The sequence below is a fragment of the Bos grunniens genome, chromosome 19 (genome assembly GCF_055505025.1).
Source record: "Bos grunniens cultivar Pamir isolate PY7600 chromosome 19, Bosgru_T2T1.0, whole genome shotgun sequence".
Classification (NCBI taxonomy): Eukaryota; Metazoa; Chordata; class Mammalia; order Artiodactyla; family Bovidae; genus Bos; species Bos grunniens.
In genome coordinates this window covers 42,331,967-42,351,270 of record NC_141183.1, presented here as the reverse complement: position 1 = coordinate 42,351,270, position 19,304 = coordinate 42,331,967, and the positions used below count along the sequence as shown (strand labels likewise).

General features: G+C 39.8%; 1 protein-coding gene across 1 annotated transcript in view; it reads left to right on the top strand.

Moving 5' to 3' along the window:
• EFCAB5 (EF-hand calcium binding domain 5) overlaps positions 1 to 19,304 on the top strand; it is an 88,689-nt gene that overhangs the window by 1,943 nt on the left and 67,442 nt on the right. Inside the window, exon 2 of the mRNA XM_086359929.1 lies at positions 4,536 to 4,617. Within this exon, the coding sequence (XP_086216055.1) occupies positions 4,536 to 4,617 (82 nt within the window). The remainder of the gene's footprint in view (positions 1 to 4,535; positions 4,618 to 19,304) is intronic.

Sequence of the window (19,304 nt, the reverse complement as noted above, 5' to 3'; positions counted from 1 at the left end):
TTCAAGAAAATTAGAGATACCAAGGGAACATTTCATGCAAAGATGGGCTCGATATGGACAGAAATGGTATGGACCTAACAGAAGCAGAAGATATTAAGAAGAGGTGGCAAGAATACACAGAAGAACTGTACAAAAAAGATCTTCATGACCAAGATAATCACGATGGTGTGATCACTCACCTAGAGCCCGACATCCTGGAATGTGAAGTCAAGTGGGCCTTAGAAAGCATCACTACGAACAAAGCTAGAGGAGGTGATGGAATTCCAGTTGAGCTATTCCAAATCCTGAAAGATGATGCTGTGAAAGTGCTGCACTCAATATGCCAGCAAATTTGGAAAACTCAGCAGTGGCCACAGGACTGGAAAAGGTCAGTTTTCATTCCAATCCCAAAGAAAGGTAATGCCAAAGAATGCTCAAACTGCCGCACAATTGCACTCATCTCACACGCTAGTAAAGTAATGCTCAACATTCTCCAAGCCAGGCTTCAGCAATATGTGAACCATGAACTTCCAGATGTTCAAGCTGGTTTTAGAAAAGGCAGAGGAACCAGAGATCAAATTGCCAACATCTGCTGGATCATCGAAAAAGCAAGAGAGTTCCAGAAAAACATCTATTTCTGCTTTATTGACTATGCCAAACCCTTTGACTGTGTGGATCACAATAAACGTGGAAAATTCTTCAAGAGATGGAAATACCAGACCACCTGACATGCCTCTTGATAAACCTATATGCAGGTCAGGAAGCAACAGTTAGAACTGGACATGAAACAACAGACTGGTTCCAAATAGGAAAAGGAGTACGTCAAGGCCATATATTGTCACCCTGCTTATTTAACTTATATGCAAAGTACATCATGAGAAACCCTGGGCTGGAAGAAGCACAAGCTGGAATCAAGATTGCCAGGAGAAATATCAATAACCTCAGATATGCAGATGACACCACCCTTATGGCAGAAAGTGAAGAGGAACTCAAAAGCCTCTTGATGAAAGTGAAAGTGGAGAGTCAAAAAGTTGGCTTAAAGCTCAACATTCAGAAAACAAAGATCATGGCATGCGGTCCCATCACTTCATGGGAAATAGATGGGAAAACAGTGGAAACAGTGTCAGACTTTATTTTTCTGGGCTCCAAAATCACTGCAGATGGTGACTGCAGCCATGAAATTAAAAGATGCTTACTCCTTGGAAGAAAAGTTATGACCAACCTAGATAGCATATTGAAAAGCTGAGACATTACTTTGCCAACAAAGGTCTGTCTAGTCAAGGCTATGGTTTTTCCAGTGGTCATGTATGGATGTGAGAGTTGGACTGTGAAGAAACCTGAGCGCCAAATAATTGATGCTTTTGAACTGTGGTGTTGGAGAAGACTCTTGAGAGTCCCTTGGACTGCAAGGAGATCCAACCAACCAGTCCATTCTAAAGGAGATCAGCCCTGGGTGTTCTTTAGAAGGAATGATGCCAAACTTGAAACTCCAGTACTTTGGCCACCTCATGCAAAGAGTTGACTCATTGGAAAAGACTGATGCTGGGAGGGATTGGGGGCAGGACGAAATAGTGGACGACAGAGGATGAGATGGCTGGATGGCATCACCGACTCGATGGACGTGAGTTTGAGTGAACTCTGGGAGTTGGTGATGGACAGGAGGCCTGGCATGCTGTGATTCATGGGGTCGCAAATAGTCGGACACAACTGAGTGACTGAACTGGACTGATTCAAAAAGATGAAATGGCAAATGGGAAAAAACAAACACATGTTGATCATTAAGCTGACTCATCTGAGTCAGTTTCAGGAAACTTCCACAGAGAGGTAAATTATTTGTGAAGAGCTATTATGACTTTATAGAAATGGTATGGACCTAACAGAAGCCGAAGATATTAAGAAGAGATGGCAAGAATACACAGAAGAACTGTACAAAAAAGATCTTCACAACCCAGATAATCACAATGGTGTGATCACTCACCTAGAGCCAGACATCTTGGAATACGAAGTCAAGTGGGCCTTAGGAAGCATCACTACTAACAAAGCTATTGGAGGCGATGGAATTCCAGTTGAGTTATTTCAAATCCTGAAGGATGACGCTCTGAAAGTGCTGCACTCAATATGCCAGCAAATATGGAAAACTCAGCAGTGGCCACAGGGCTGGAAAAGGTCAGTTTTCATTCCAATCCAAAGAAAGGCAATGCCAAAGAATGCTCAAACTACCACACAATTGCACTCATCTCACACACTAGTAAAGTAATGCTCAAAATTCTCCAAGCCAGGCTTCAACAATACATGAACCATGAACTTCCTAATGTTCAAACTGGTTTTAGAAAAGGCAGAGGAACCAGAGATCAAATTGCCAACATCCGCTGGATCATTGAAAAAGCAAGAGAGTTCCAGAAAAGCATCTATTTCTGCTTTATTGACTATGCCAAAGCCTTTGACTCTGTGGATCACAACAAACTGTGGAAAATTCTTCAAGAGATGGGCATACCAGACCACCTGACCTGCCTCTTGAGAAATCTGTATGCAGGTCAGGAAGCAACAGTTAGAACTGGACATGGAACAACAGACTGGTTCCAAATAGGAAAAGGAGTTCGTCAAGGCTGTATATTGTCACCCTGCTTATTTACCTTATATACAGAGTACATCATGAGAAACCCAAGGCTGGAAGAAGCACAAGCTGGAATCAAGATTGCCGGGAGAAATATCAATAACCTCAGATATGCAGATGACACCACCTTTATGTCAGAAAGTGAAGAACTAAAGAGCCTCTTGATGAAAGTGAAAGTGGAGAGTCAAAAAGTTGGCTTAAAGCTCAACATTCAGAACATTAAGATCATGGCATCCGGTCCCATGACTTCATGGCAAATAGATGGGGAAACAGTAGAAACAGAAAGAGACTTTATCTTTTTGGACTCCAAAATCACTGCAGGTGGTGACTGCAGCCATGAAATTAAAAGATGCTTGCTCCTTAGAAGAAAAGCTATGACCAACCTAGACAGCATACTAAAAGCAGAGACATTACTTTGCCAACAAAGGTCCATCTAGTCAAGGCTATGGTTTTTCCAGTAGTCATGTATGGATGTGAGAGTTGGCCTATAAAGAAAGCTGAGCGCCAAAGAATTGATGCTTTTGAACTGTGATGTTGGAGAAGACTCTTGAGAGGTCTCTTAGACTGCAAGGAGATCCAACCAGTCCATCCTAAAAGAGATCAGTCGTGAGTGTTCATTGGAAGGATTCATGTTGAAGCTGAAACTCCAATACTTTGGCCACCTGATGTGAAGAGCTGACTCATTTGAAAAGACCATGATGCGGGGAAAGATTGAAGGCGGGAGGAAAAGGGGATGACAGAGGATGAGATGGTTGGATGCCATCACCGACTCAATGAAAATGAGTTTGGGTAAACTCCGGGAGTTGGTGATGGACAGGAAGGCCTGGCGTGCTGCAGTCCATGAGGTTGCAAAGAGCTGGACATGACTGAGTGACTGAACTGAACTGATTATAACTTTATAGATAAAGTTCGCTTTCTAAAATTAGCACTGTTATCCTGCATATGAGAATCACCAGTTATTAGGGGAACTTCACTATCATTCTGAAAATGTAATTTCCAAGTTAATCATTTAAGTAAGTTTGTGTTTAAATAAATAGAAGGCTTCTATGAGGAAAAATATTTTAGAGAAAAGGGGAGGCAAGTGAAAATAGTTATATGGATTCACCATGAAGTTGACTAATGTGAGTCTTAAAATATTCTATACCTTTTAAAAGTATATCAGGGAGTTCCCTGGTGGTCCAGTGGTTAAGAATCTGCATTGCAATGCAGGGGACTCGGGTTTGATCCCTGTTTGGAAATCTAAGATCCTATGTGCCTTGGAGCAACCAAGCCGGAGCGCCATAACTAGAGCACCCACGTGCTGCAACTACCGAGCCCATGTGCCACAACTGCAGAGTCCATGTGCCCATAAAGAAAGATTGCACATGACACAGTAAAGATTTCACACGCTTTGACTAAGACCAGCATAAATAAATATTCTAAATTAACTTCTAAAAAAGTGTATCAGCATGAGTACAAAAAGCTATTTTACCACCATTTATTCATAAAGCTAAAGTTTACTTTCCTTAATGAAGATGAAAATGTTTTTCTCTCCACCACAAACTTAGAAAGTGATTCTAATAGTCAAAGAAAACAGCCGCATTTTCAAAGGTTCAGAGGTTCGATTTCACTCCAATGTGGTCTCAAATTATGTTTTTAGAAACATAATTTCTAATTAATCCTTGTATAATTCAAGGATTAATGTACATCTGGAATAATAATCTTAGCATGTTTCTTTGTTAGCCGTAGGAAGATATGATGACGTGGTGAACCAATGAATGAAGCCAATAGACTGTGATTACTGCTTTGCTTCTAATACAGAGCATTAAATCCTAGGAAAATCAAGGAGGAATATTTGGTAACTTTTACAAGGAATTTATCTGCATTCTTTCATTGGGAGAGCTGATGCAACTTTGATGAAAAGCAATTTATTTTTTAACTGGTGTTTCTTTTCTCCTTTCAGTCTTCACAGAGTATATCAGACAGTTCGGCATTAGGGACCCACAGCAATGTGATAGGAGCAGCAGCAAACAAAAAATCCCAAGGTAGAGAACTACCTTTTCTCCTACACACTAGAATGTAAAACTATTGTGAAGTTTTCATTGGGGATGGATTCTTCAAGATTTTGCCTTTCAAAAATATAATACCAGGAATGAATATATACACACATACTTTTGTTATTGTTCAGTTGCTCAGCTGTATCCGACTCTTTGCAACCCCATGGACTGCAGCACGCCAGGGTTCTCTGTCCTTTACCATCTACCAAAGCTGGCTCAAACTCATATCCATTGAGTCAGTGATGTTGTCCAACCATCTCATCTTCTGTTGTCCCCTTCTCCTCCTGCCTTCAATCTTTCCCAGCATCAGGGTCTTTTCTAATGAGTCAGCTCTTCGCATCAAGTGGCCAAAAGTACTTGAGCTTCAGTTTCAGAGTCAGTCCTTCTAATGAATATTCAGGGTTGATTTCCTTTAGGATTGACTGGTTTGATCTCCTTGCAGTCTGATGGACTCTTAAGAGTCTTCTCCAACCCACAATTCAAAAGCATCAATTCTTCAGCATTTTGCCTTCTTTATGGTCCAACTCTCACATCCATACATGACTACTGGAAAAATCATAGCTTTGACTATATGGACCTTTGTCAGCAAAGTAATGTCTCTGCTTTTTAATACGCTGTCTAGATTTGTCATAGCTTTTCTTCCAAGGAGCAAGTGTCTTTTATATACATACATATATATGTGTGTGTGTGTGTGTGTGTGTGTGTATATATGTTTTTTTTTTTTTTTTACTATGGCGTGTGACGTGTGGAATCTTAGTTCCCTGACCAAGGATAAAACCCAAGCCCTCTGCAGTGGAAACACCGAGTCTTAACCACTGGACCACCAGGGAAGTTCACCCAGGGGTATTTTAAATGCAATTTGGGAAATAGTCAATGTGGGAGACCTGGGTTCGATCCCTGGGTTGGGAAGATACCTTGGCAAAGGGAACAGCTACCCACTCCAGTATTCTGTCCTGGAGACTGTATGTCCATGGGGTTGCAAAGAGTCAGACACGACTGAGTGACTTTCACTTTGAAATATATTCCCTTCAGACCTACTGTACAGCACATGGAACTTCCAGCACATGGAACACTACTCAATGTTATGTGGCAGCCTGGATGGGAAGGCAGTTTGGGGGAGAATGGATACATGTATATGTTTGGCTGAGTCTCATTACTGCCCACCTGAAACTATCACAAGGTTGTTAATTGGCTATACCCCAATACAAAATAAAAAGTTTAAAGAAAAAAATATATTCCCTTTACTTTCTATTGACACTTTTGAAGCAACTTTATTAATCTTGTACTAAAGAGAAAATTTACCTAAGAGTGGACTGACACAGCAGACAACCCATAAATACAGAAATCTAGTGATTCGACCTGCCTGTTGTTTTTCTGTTTCTTCTTTTTACTTCTGTACTTGACAACACATTTGTTCTGTTTGACTTTTAGCCCAATCCTTAATCCAAATTCTACATGATTATGCAGGTTGAAAATTTATATGATCAAAAGGCAACAACTAAATAGGCAAGATAGTCATCCCTTTTACTACTGTTCTTCTAATTTTAGATACTTAGTGAAATCCTATACTACATAAATTTTTCACAATATTTAAAATTTAACAATTTATATTTTAGTTAATTGAAATTCTTTCGAACTTAGTTTCCAACTATCAAGTGTTTAATATGTGCTAGGCTGAACTATAATAATAATTATTAAAGCATTTTCTAAACTATAACTTTCTATATAGATGCTAGCTATAACTTATAGATGCTTACTCTTCTCAAAGTATTTTTCTGTGTTTTAAACCAATTAAAAGAATTATTTACTATTTCTTATTAGTTCATATTATAATACATATGCATGAAGAATCAAACTATTCAGCATTTATTTTGCCTTTATTGTAAACTTTCACAGTCCCTAACTTTAAAAAAGTTTCTTGGCAAGTCCTTCCCTCCCTGCCCCCCACCACCAGTTTCCTGATTTTGCTTCCTCCTCACTCCCTCCTTCCACCACCACTACCCCATAAATCCCTTTGCTTTTACCATACTCACATGGACCAGCTTTATAAATAAACTCTTTCATTTTAAACTTGCTAAACAGAATTGTGATCTTGGTAATTTCCTATAAATTTAATTAGATGTTCACTTTAATCAGTTTATGGCCAAATCTGTACATGCAAGTCACATGTGTATTCCATTCTTTAATTTATTGCCTCTCTAGAAAACATGTCAAGAGTTTATGGTCTTTCCTATTCTCATACTTTGAATTTGTTACTGCTTTATAATGTATGATAGAGGGAAATGTATTGTTTGAGTAAGTCTGTTCATCCCAGTATATGATATACATTGAAAATATTGCAGTTGCTTGCTGCAATATCAAATGCAATACAATGTATTTATTTATTCAGTCATCAGTCACTATTAATTTTAATATTCTAAATCTCCCTTTGTAAATATGTATGTGTTTGTGTATGTGTATGTGTGTGTGTAATAAGTGGGAAGAGGAACTGTTATTCCAATTTCAACACATCAAAATAAGTGTCTTTATCTTTGTTGTATGCTGTGCTGTGCTTAGTTGTCTGATTCTTCGTGACCCTGTGGACTGTAGCCCTCCACGCTCCTCTGTCCATGGGATTCTCCGGGCAAGAATACTGGAGTGGGTTGCCATGCCTTCCTCCAGGGGATCTTCCCAACCCAGGGATCAAACCTGTGTCTCCTGTGGCTCTGCACTGCAGGCATATTCTTTACCACTGAGCCACCAGGGAAGCCCATCCTTGTTATATACTTATCAAAATTAAAATGATGTTATTTTTCCAGGAAGCTCCTAGATACACTCAAATACTTATCTTTGCATAGAAAATATTGTGTCTAAATGTATCATGTGAGTTCCTCGTTTCTTTCCCTGGTTATTACATTTTTCAGGCTATGAGCTGAACTTGTGTTTTGAGAAATTTTATTTCTTTTTTTATTGATTTGCTCAGCTTTATTCTTATTACACAGCCCTAAGTTTTAAAAAATTCTGCAGGAAAATACCTTTTCCTATAGCTATTGAATTTTAATGTCAATAGTTTTAATAGTGCTTCTTTTCCTCCTCTCGCAGTAGTTTTTCTATATTATGTCAAATGTTAAGAAATCCTGACAGATCAAGCCAGCTGAGCTTCAGACAGGACCTGTGTTTTAAGAGAACACGGCACATATGTTGAGTAGCCCTGCTGGGTCAATTTTCACCAATTCAATCAGCGGCCAGTCCCTCTAAGGTTGTATGCCTTCTGTGAAGAAAGAGTCTGCTAGAGCTTATTATAATGTGAATTATAATTCATTCCTATTTGCGTTCTTAAATAGAGTTGTGCTGAGGCCATGCCCAGCAGTGGGCCAGGTACTGAGTGCAGAAAATGATGAAAGTCATTTATAAAAATCATTGGACCTTTCAGAATATGAATAAGAAATTTTTTTGTGTTTCTACTTCTTTAATTGAAAGCATTTGTGCCTGTAGTGCCTGAATAGGACTTTGTATGTTATAAGGTGGGTTAATACAGAGTGAAGATGTGCATGTTGGGTAAGTATTTGAAAAGCTCTTAATTCCATAGAAGCTTAGAAAGTCCTGAAAAAGAATTTCAGTGCTTAGCATAGTGCCTGGCACTATGACATCAATAATTACTTATTGAGTGAATATGTAAACAAATCAATCTATCTGTAAAAGGTTTAGGACTATATAGGCATAGGCTCGAAGAAGGCAATGGCACCCCACTCCAGTACTCTTGCCTGGAAAATCCCATGGATGGAGGAGCCTGGTAGGCTGCAGTCCATGGGGTCGCTAAGGGTCGGACACGACTGAGCGTCTTCACTTTCACTTTTCACTTTCATGCATTGGAGAAGGAAATGGCAACCCACTCCAGTGTTCTTGCCTGGAGAATCCCAGGGATGGGGGAGCCTGGTGGGCTGCAGTCTATGGGGTTGCACAGAGTCGGACACGACTGAAGTGATTTAGCAGCAAGCATAGGCTAAAAAACCCAGTATTTGCTTGAAATTGTATTCAGTTAAACTCCTTAATTAATTTTCCATTGGGGCAGTGCCGTAATTTATGAATTCAGAGATCACCCAATCAAAGGACTGCTACTGATAGGCTTATTCAGAATCCTGATTTACTGACCCTGCTATTGGTGTGTCTCCTTTTGTTTTCTTGGTATTATCGCTCTAAGAGAGAAGTGTTTGACCAGAGTTGTAACCAAACACCATCTACTTCCATTCTGTGTGTTGGTGGGGAGAGAGCAAGCACTAGGATTATTGCTTGCTGCTAAGTCACTTCAGTCGTGTCCGACTCTGTCACACCATAGGGAGCAGCCCACTAGGCTACTCTGTCCCTGGGATTCTCCAGGCAAGAATATTGGAGTGGGTTGCCATTTCCTTCTCCAATGCATGAAAGAGAAAAGTGAAAATAAAGTCGCTCAGTCGAGCCCGACTCTTAGGGACCCCATGGACTGCAGCCTGCCAGGCTCCTCTGTCCATGGGATTTTCCAGGCAAGAGTACTGGAGTGGGTTGCCATTGCCTTCTCCGGAGGATTATTGCTTAGCAACCTGTAATACCAAGCACACTAGAGGAGCACTAGCAGTCTGCAGCAAAGATAAGAGAATGCCCTTGTTCATTTGTAAGTTTACTAATGAGCCAGATATTAAGATGGCTAGATATTAAGTTGCTATACATCTGGAGGAGGGATATCTGCCTTGGGTTATGCTGGAGAGGTTAAAAGGAAAGAGAGACGGCATTTTTTAAATTTAAGTTATGTAAGATAGATTTCTACTGCTCAAATTGAAATTTTAATAATACATCCTTCTTTAAACTCTTCTTCTTGTAGTTTCTGTGATTCTAATGTATCCTGGTTTCCTCCCAACTCCCTAGTCACTCTCAGACTCCTGTGTAAATGTACTTTATCTGCCTATTCTTCTAAAATGTTGCACAAAATTCCTTTTATGGTCCTCTTCTCACTCTAGACAGAGTGAGCTCATCCAATAATAATAATAGTAATAATGACTATAAATGCTTCAGGATATATGTGTTATATATATAATTTCATATATGTATATGTATAATTTTCTCATCATGATTATCCTACAAAGTATAATTATATTCCCATCTTGTAGAAATAGAGTCTAAGTTTATAAGCTTATTCTATAAGGAACTACTATATGTTAGAGCTGAAATTTGAACCCTGATACCTCTTATTCCAATGCCTATAATATTTTTTAACACAGTGTTTATTCATTCATCAAATACTTGAGTGCTTACTATGTTTCTGACACTGTTCTAACCCCTGCTAACTAAGAATTCAGTAGTAACCAACACGGACAACATATCTTCATTAATGAGTCTTAATTTCGAAAGGTGGGTTAAAAAAAGATTATTCTTCCTAAAAGATCTATGGGTTTAGCCAGTGTCATAAGGCAAATAAGGAATATAAAAATTATAAAAGTTATCAAGGAAAAAATAGAAATTTCTTTTTAGCAGATGAACAAAGCAATCAATATAAGTTTATCAAGGTTTCTGGATACAAAGTCAATATACAAAAACAATTATATTTCTATTATATATTAGCAACAAACAATGAAAATTTTAAGATCCAATTTTAATGTCTTACAACCCCCTAAATATCTCAAAGTAAGTCTAACCAAAAATGAACAAAACCTCTACACTGAAACTATAAAGCATAATTAAAAGAAATTAAAGATGACCTAAATAAATGAAAACATATACCTTATTCATGAATTAGAAGGGTTAATGTTGTTAAGATAGTAGTGCTTTTTCAACTGACCTCTAGCTTCACTGTAATTCTAATAAAAACTTATGCAGGGTTCTGTATGTGTGTCTGTGTGTTTATAAAATGACAATTTGATTCTAAAATTTATGTAGAGGTGCAAAAGACCCAGAAAAGCCAAGGAAATCTTGAACAACACAGCTAGAGGATTTATATTTCTAAATATCAAGATTTATAGTTAAGTAACAAAAATTAGGACAGTATGACATTGGCATAAAAATAGACAAGCCAATGGAACAGAGTCCAGTTGAAAATCCTGTATTGAAAACAAGAATGATGCCAAAATGGAAAATATGTATTTTTGAGTTCTACCTCACCCCACACATGAAAACAAATTCTGCATGTATTATAGATGTAAATGTGAATGATAAAACAGTAAATAATTTTAGAAGAACACAGGAGAATATTATCACAATTTGGGGGTAGACAAAGATTTCTTAAAACACAAAAGATGCTGACTATAAAATAAATAAATGAAGAATGAACACATTAAAATTAAGGATTTTATTTTTGTTCATTAGAAAACACCATTAAGAGAGTGAAAAGCCAAGCAAAATATGAGAAAAGATACTTACAATACCTGTGTTCATCAAAGGTTTTTAACTATATAGAGAACCCCTACAAATCAGTAAGACAGACAATCCAATGGAAAAATGGACAATAGCTTTGAACAAATACTTTATCAGAGAAGATATTCAAATGCCTGTAAAGAGAGGGAAATGTGTTCTAGTTCATTTGTCACCAGGGAAATGCAAATTAAAATCATAAGATAAACTATATGTTCTGCAGAATAACTGAAATAAAAGACAATGCCAAGTTGGCAAGGATATGGAATACAAGAATTTTCATACATTGATGGTAGGAACGTAAATTGGTACAACTTCAGAAAACTGTTTGGCACTATTTCTAAGGTGAATATATATATACCCTATGATCAGCATTTATACTTCTAGGTACATACCAAGATAAATGAATGTATATGTCTACCAAAAGACATGTAGAGGATTGATCATGGCAGCTTTTTTGTAATAATCAAATCTGGAAAGTATTCAAATATTCTATCAGCAGTAGAATGAATAGAAAAAACTGTAGCATGTTCACATAATGTAATACTATGAAGCTACTGCCAGGCAACGTGGATAAAAGTAGTTAAGTTATTGAGCAAAAAAAGGTACTATTAATAGAGCACATGTTGTATGATTCCATCAATATGAAGTTCAAAAACAGATAGTATTAATCCATAATGTTGAGAGTCAAGGGAATGTGACCAGACAGAGGGAGGAACGGGAAAAGGCCTAGAAGGAGAGGAGGAAAGAAAGAGATAGGAAGAGAGGAAGGAAGGAAGGGGGAAAGCAAGAAAGGGAAGGGAATGGAAGGAGGGAGGGAAGGAGGAAGGAAAGTTAGTGTTAACCTTTGAAGGAACGTTGTGATTGAAAAGGTAGCATGAGAGGGATTCTGAAGTCTTGGTGAGGCTCTTTTATCTTTTTTTAAAATATGGTAAAATATAGACAATGTTTATCACTTTAACTATCTGTAAGTATGCAATTCAGTGACATTAAATGTATTCACAAAGTTGATTCACAAATCATCCCCATCCCTACTCAAGACTCTTTCATCATCCCTAACAAAAACTCTGTACCCATTAAACAGTATTTCCCCCTTCCCCTCTCCCTTCACCCCACTGTGATTTCTATTCTACCTTCTGTCTATGAATTTAGCTACCTCATGTAAGTGGAACCATATAATATTTGTCCTGTGTCTGGCATATTGCACTAAACATAATGTTTTCAAAGTCCATCCATGTTGTTCAGTTCAGTTCAGTCGCTCAGTCATGTCTGACTCTGCGACCCCATGAATTGCAGCACGCCAGGCCTGCCTGTCCATCACCAACTCCCGGAGTCCACCCAAACCCACGTCCATTGAGTCGGGGATGCCATCCAACCATCTCATCCTCTGTTGTCCCCTTCTCCTCCTGCCCTCAATCATTCCCAGCATCAGGGTCTTTTCTAATGAGTCAGCTCTTTGCATTAGGTGGCCAAAGTATTGGAGTTTCAGTTACATATATCAACATTTCATTTTTCTATGGATGAATTTCTGTTTTTTAAATAACCATCAATCCTCTACTCTTTTATTTATTTTGCTCTTTTTATCCACTTTGACTTTATCTTGCAGCTTGCTGATTGATTGTTTTCTGACGTTCAAGCCAATGTATTGATGATTTATTGGCAACAACAATCCTTTTTCATTTTCAAGTAATCTCTCTTGCTTTATTGGTTTGTTTAGTTTATTTTTTTTAAATAAGCTTTTATTTTTAGACTACTTGTTAAGTTTACCAAAACAAAAATTGTGAAGGTAATACAGAGAATTCCTCTCTACCCCATATCCAGCGTTCAGATCAGATCAGTCACTCAGTCGTGTCCGACTCTGCGACCCCATGAATTGCAGCACGCAAGGCCTCCCTGTCCATCACCAACTCCCTGAGTTCACTGAGACTCACGTCCATCGAGTCAGTGATGCCATCCAGCCATCTCATCCTCTGTCGTCCCCTTCTCCTCCTGCCCCCAATCCCTCCCAGCATCAGAGCCTTTTCCAATGAGTCAACTCTTCGCATGAGGTGGTCAAAGTACTGGAGTTTCAGCTTTAGCATCATTCCTTCCAAAGAAATCCCAGGGCTGATCTCCTTCAGAATGGACTTGTTGGGTCTCCTTGCAGTCCAAGGGACTCTCAAGAGTCTTCTCCAACACCACAGTTCAAAAGCATCAATTCTTCGGTGCTCAGCCTTCTTCACAGTCCAACTCTCACATCCATACATGACCACAGGAAAAACCATAGCCTTGACTAGATGGACCTTTGTTGGCAAAGTAATGTCTCTGCTTTTGAATATGCTATCTAGGTTGGTCATAACTTTCCTTCCAAGGAGTAAGCGTCTTTTAATTTCATGGCTGCAGTCACCATCTGCAGTGATTTTGGAGCCCAGAAAAATAAAGTCTGACACTGTTTCCACTGTTTCCCCATCTATTTCCCATGAAGTGATGGGACCGGATGCCATGATCTTTGTTTTCTGAATGTTGAGCTTTAAGCCAACTTTTTGACTCTCCACTTTCACTTTCATCAAGAGGCTTTTTAGTTCCTCGTCACTTTCTGCTATAAGGGTGGTGTCATCTGCATATCTGAGGTTATTGATATTTCTCCTGGCAATCTTGATTCCAGCTTGTGTGTCTTCCAGTCCAGCGTTTCTTATGATGTACTCTGCATATAAGTTAAATAAGCAGGGTGACAATATACAGCCTTGACGAACTCCTTTTCCTATTTGGAACCAGTCTGTTGTTCCATGTCCAGTTCCATGTCACAGTTGTTGCTTCCTGACCTGCATATAATTTCTCAAGAGGCAGATCAGATGGTCTGGTATTCCCATCTCTTTCAGAATTTTCCACAGTTTATTGTGATCCACACAGTCAAAGGGTTTGGCATAGTCAATAAAGCAGAAATAGATGCTTTTCTGGAACTCTCTTGCTTTTTCGATGATCCAGCAGATGTTGGCAATTTGATCTCTGGTTCCTCTGCCTTTTCTAAAACCAGCTTGAACATCTGGAAGTTCATGGTTCACATATTGCTGAAGCCTGGCTTGGAGAATTTTGAGCATTACTTTACTAGCGTGTGAGATGAGTGCAATTGTGCGGCAGTTTGAGCATTCTTTGGCATTACCTTTCTTTGGGATTGGAATGAAAACTGCCATTTTCCAGTCCTGTGGCCACTGCTGAGTTTTCCAAATTTGCTGGCATATTGAGTGCAGCACTTTCACAGCATCATCTTTCAGGATTTGGAATAGCTCACCTGGAATTCCATCACCTCCACTAGCTTTGTTCATAGTGATGCTTTCTAAGGCCCACTTGACTTCACATTCCAGGATGTCGGGCTCTAGGTGAGTGATCACACCATCGTGATTATCTGGGTCGTGAAGATCTTTTTTGTACAGTTCTTCTTGTATTCTTGCCATCTCTTCTTAATATCTTCTGCTTCTGTTAGGTCCATACCATTTCTGTCCTTTATCAAGCCCATCTTTGCATGAAATGTTCCTTTAGTATCTCTAATTTTCTTGAAGAGATCCCTAGTCTTTCCCATTCTGTTGTTTTCCTCTATTTCTTTGCATTGATCGCTGAAGAAGGCTTTCTTATCTCTTCTTGCTATTCTTTGGAATTCTGCATTCAGATGCTTATATCTTTCCTTTTCTCCTTTGCTTTTCGCTTCTCTTCTTTTCACAGCTATTTGTAAGGCCTCCCCAGACAGCCATTTTGCTTTTTTGCATTTCTTTTCTATGGGAATGGTCTTGACCCCTGTCTCCTGTACAATGTCACGAACCTCCATCCATAGTTCATCAGGCACTCTATCTATCAGATCTAGGCCCTTAAATCTATTTCTTACTTCCACTGTATAATCATAAGGGATTTGATTTAGGTCATACCTGAATGGTCTAGTGGTTTTCCCTACTTTCTTCAATTTAAGTCTGAATTTGGCAATAAGGAGGTCATGGTCTGAGCCACAGTCAGCTCCTGGTCTTGTTTTTGCTGACTGTATAGAGCTTCTCTATCTTTGGCTGCAAAGAATATAATCAATCTGATTTTGGTGTTGACCATCTGATGATGTCCATGTATAGAGTCTTCTCTTGTGTTGTTGCAAGAGGGTATTTGTTATGACCAGTGCATTTTCTTGGCAAAACTCTATTAGTCTTTGCCCTCCTTCATTCCGTATTCCAAGGCCAAATTAGCCCGTTACTCCAGGTGTTTCTTGACTTCCTACTTTTGCATTCCAGTCCCCTATAATGAAAAGGACAATCTTTTTTGGGTGTTAGTTCTAAAAGGTCTTGTAGGTCTTCATAGAACCGTTCAACTTCAGCTTCTTCAGCGTTACTGGTTGGGGCATAGACTTGGATTACTGTGATATTGAATGGTTTGCCTTGGAAACAAACAGAGATCATTCTGTCGTTTTTGAGATTGCATCCAAGTACTGCATTTTGGACTCTTTTGTTGACCATGATGGCCACTCCATTTCTTCTGAGGGATTCCTGCCCGCAGTAGTAGATATAATGGTCATCTGAGTTAAATTCATCCATTCCAGTCCATTTCAGTTTGCTGATTCCTAGAAGGTCGACATTAACTCTTGCCATCTCTTGTTTGACCACTTACAATTTGCCTTGATTCATGGACCTGACATTCCAGGTTCCTATGCAATATTGCTCTTTACAGCATCGGACCTTGCTTCTATCACCAGTCACATCCACAGCTGGGTATTGTTTTTGCTTTGGCCCCATCCCTTCATTCTTTCTGGAGTTATTTCTCCACTGATGTCCAGTAGCATATTGGGCACCTACTGACCTGGGGAGTTTCTCTTTCAGTATCCTATCATTTTGCCTTTTCATACTGTTCATGGGGTTCTCAAGGCAAGAACACTGAAGTGGTTTGCCATTCCCTTCTCCAGTGGACCACATTCTGTCAGATCTCTCCACCATGACCCGCCCATCTTGGGTTGCCCCACAGGCATGGCTTAGTTTCATTGAGTTAGACAAGGCCGTGGTCCTAGTGTGATTAGACTAGTTAGAAAACACAGACTAGTTTTCTGTGAGTATGGTTTCAGTGTGTTTGCCCTCTGATGCCCTCTTGCAACACCTACTGTCTTACTTGGGTTTCTCTTACCTTGGGCGTGGGATATTTCTTCACGGCTGCTCCAGCAAAGTGCAGCCATTGCTCCTTACCTTGGACGAGGGGTATCTCCTCACCGCCGCTATTATTAATATCTTATGTTAGCATGGCATATTTGTCACTATCAAGGAGCCAGTATTGATACATTATAACTAAGATCCATATGTTATTCAGATTTCCTTAGTTTTACCTGGTGTTCTTTTACTGCTCCAGGAAACCTCTCTAGGATACAAAATTTAGTTGTCATGTCCCTTTAGACTTTTCTTTGCTCTAACGGTTTATCAGATTTCCTTGTTTTTTATGACCTTGACAGTGTTAGAGAAAAATACCATCAGGTATTTTTGCAGAGTGGCCCTAATCGGGATTTGTCTGATTTTTTTTAAAATTCATAATGTGACTGAGATTATTGGTTTTTGGAGAAAGGTTACAGAGAAAAATTGCTATTGCCATTTCATGCTATCAAGTGTATCATATATGCCATCAGCACAGCTCATTTGTCACAATTAATGAACCAATGTTGACTTTTCATTGTTGATATTAGCCTTGAGATCGTCTGACTGAGATAGCAGTTGTCATGTTTCTCCACTGTAAAGTTATTCTTTTTCCTCTGTTTCTTTATTTCCCCTATTTCTAACTGTGCTCTTTGAGAAGTCACTATGCACAGCCCACACTTTAGGAGAAGAGAATTATGCTCTAGTACCCTGAGGGCAGAGTACATAAGTTATTTGGAATACTTCTGCACAGGAGATATTTCTATTTCCCCCATTTATTTATTTATTTATTGAAGTATTTGTTTATATCAGTATCAGTTCAGTTAGTTCAGTTCAGTCGCTCAGTCGTGTCCGACTCTTTGTGACCCCATGAATTGCAGCACGCCAGGCCTCCCTGTCCATCACCAACTCCCTGAGTTCACTCAAACTCGTGTCCATCGAGTCAGTGATGCCATCCAGCCATCTCATCCTCTGTCATCCCCTTCTCCTCCTGCCCCCAATCCCTGCCAGCATTAGAGTCTTTTCCAATGAGTCAACTCTTCGGATCAGGTGGTCAAAGTACTGGAGTTTCAGCTTTAGTATCATTCCTTCCAATGAAATCCCAGGGCTGATCTCCTTCAGAATGGACTGGCTGGATCTCCTTGCAGTCCAAGGGACTCTCAAGAGTCTTCTCCAACACCACAGTTCAAAAGCATCAATTCTTCTGCGCTCAGCTTTCTTCACAGTCCAACTCTCACATCCATACATGACCACTGGAAAAACCATAGCCTTGACTAGACGGACCTTTGTTGGCAAAGCAATGTCTCTGCTTTTGAATATGCTACTAGGTTGGTCATAGCTTTCCTTCCAAGGAGTAAGTGTCTTTTAATTTCATGGCTGCAGTCACCATCTGCAGTGATTTTGGAGCCCAGAAAAATAAAGTCTGACACCGTTTCCACTGTTTCCCCATCTATTTCCCATGAAGTGATGGGACCAGATGCCATGATCTTAGTTTTCTGAATAGACATGGATATTTATTTTATACTGGGGTTATAATCCAGTATTACTTTGTTGCTCAAATTGTTCCCTTTTTGGCCTTTGAGAGAGCTTTCAGTTGATTACTGATTCCCTACAGCATGTCCCAATCAATGCAGAGGTTGTTTTGAGCTCTTTACTTTCTGGCACTAGGAGATACTCCAGGCTCTTCTTGAATATTTCTTGCCCTAGTCCTAGAATCAGCCATTTCTTCAATAAGTCATGATTTCTTTCTTTTCTTTTCCTTTTTTCACTGTGCACTACGTGACATGTGGGATCTTAGTTCCCCATCAGGGATGAAACCTGTGCCCCCTGCAGTGGAACCTCGGAGTTTTAACCACTGGACTGTCAGGGAAGTCCCATTTTTTAGTTGGAGAATGATAATAGAAACAAAAGTCTGACCACTAGGTTTCTAAGTTCTCTTAATTTTCAAAAATGATAAAAACTATTATTTCCTGTTTGCATTTGGGAATCCCTGTTTGCTTTTCTGTGGATGACGTTTCTGTTTTCTGTAGCCTGCTGCCTGAGATTTTAGAGGAGGGGTGAGATATGCAGAGAGTGAAGTCTGCTGGAAATTCATTTTCTATGGGTATGGAGGCATTGTCCTGCCTCTCTCACCCAGACCCACTTGTCTCAGCTCAAGGGTGAATGCCTCTGGTGCCTGATGATTAGCTTCAGTGGGGATGAAGATACACAAAAAGATCAATCACTCCCCTGTTACCCATATATACATTCTTTAAGCTTAGGGTGCCTCATCAGTTCAGTTCAGTTCAGTTGCTCAGTCGTGTCCGACTCTTTGCAACCCCATGAATTGCAGCACTCCAGGCCTCCCTGTCCATCACCAACTCCCGGAGTTCACCCAAACTCACGTCCATCGAGTCAGTGATGCCATCCAGCCATATCATCCTCAGTTGTCCCCTTCTCCTCCTGCCCCCAATCCCTTCCAGCATCAGGGTCTTTTCCAATAAGTTAACTCTTCGCATGGAAGGAAAGTTATGACCAACCTAGATAGGGCATATTATAAAGCAGAGATATTATTTTGCCAACAAAGGTCTGTCTAGTCAAAGCTATGGCTTTTCCAGTAGTCATGTATGTATGTGAGAGTTGGACCATAAAGAAAGCTGAGCACTAAAGGATTGATGCTTTTGAACTGTGGTATTGGAGAGACTCTTGAGAGTCCCTTGGACTGCAAGGAGATCAAACCAGTCAATCCTAAAGGAAATCAACCCTGAATATTCATTGGAAGGACTGATGCTGAAACTCCAATACTTTGGCCACCTGGTGTGAACAACTGACTCCTTGGAAAAGACCCCAATGCTGGGAAAGATTGAAGGCAGGAGGAGAAGGGGATGACAGAGGATGAGATGGTTAGATGGCATCACCGACTCAATGGACATGAGTTTGAGCAAACTCCGGGAGTTGGTGATGGACAGGGACGCCTGCTGTGCTGCAGTCCATGGGGTCACAAAGAGTTGAACATGACTGAGCAACTGGACTGAACTGAATCCCACTTACCTTACATTTTTCAGAGACCTTCAAAATTTCTGACTACTGAAGGCCCTCTTTATTATTCTTAGCATTCTTATGTTCATATTAAAACACACACAGGGACTTCTCTGGTGGTCCACTGGTTAAGAATTCACCTTGCAGTTCAGGGGATGGGGGTTTGACCCCTGGTTGGGA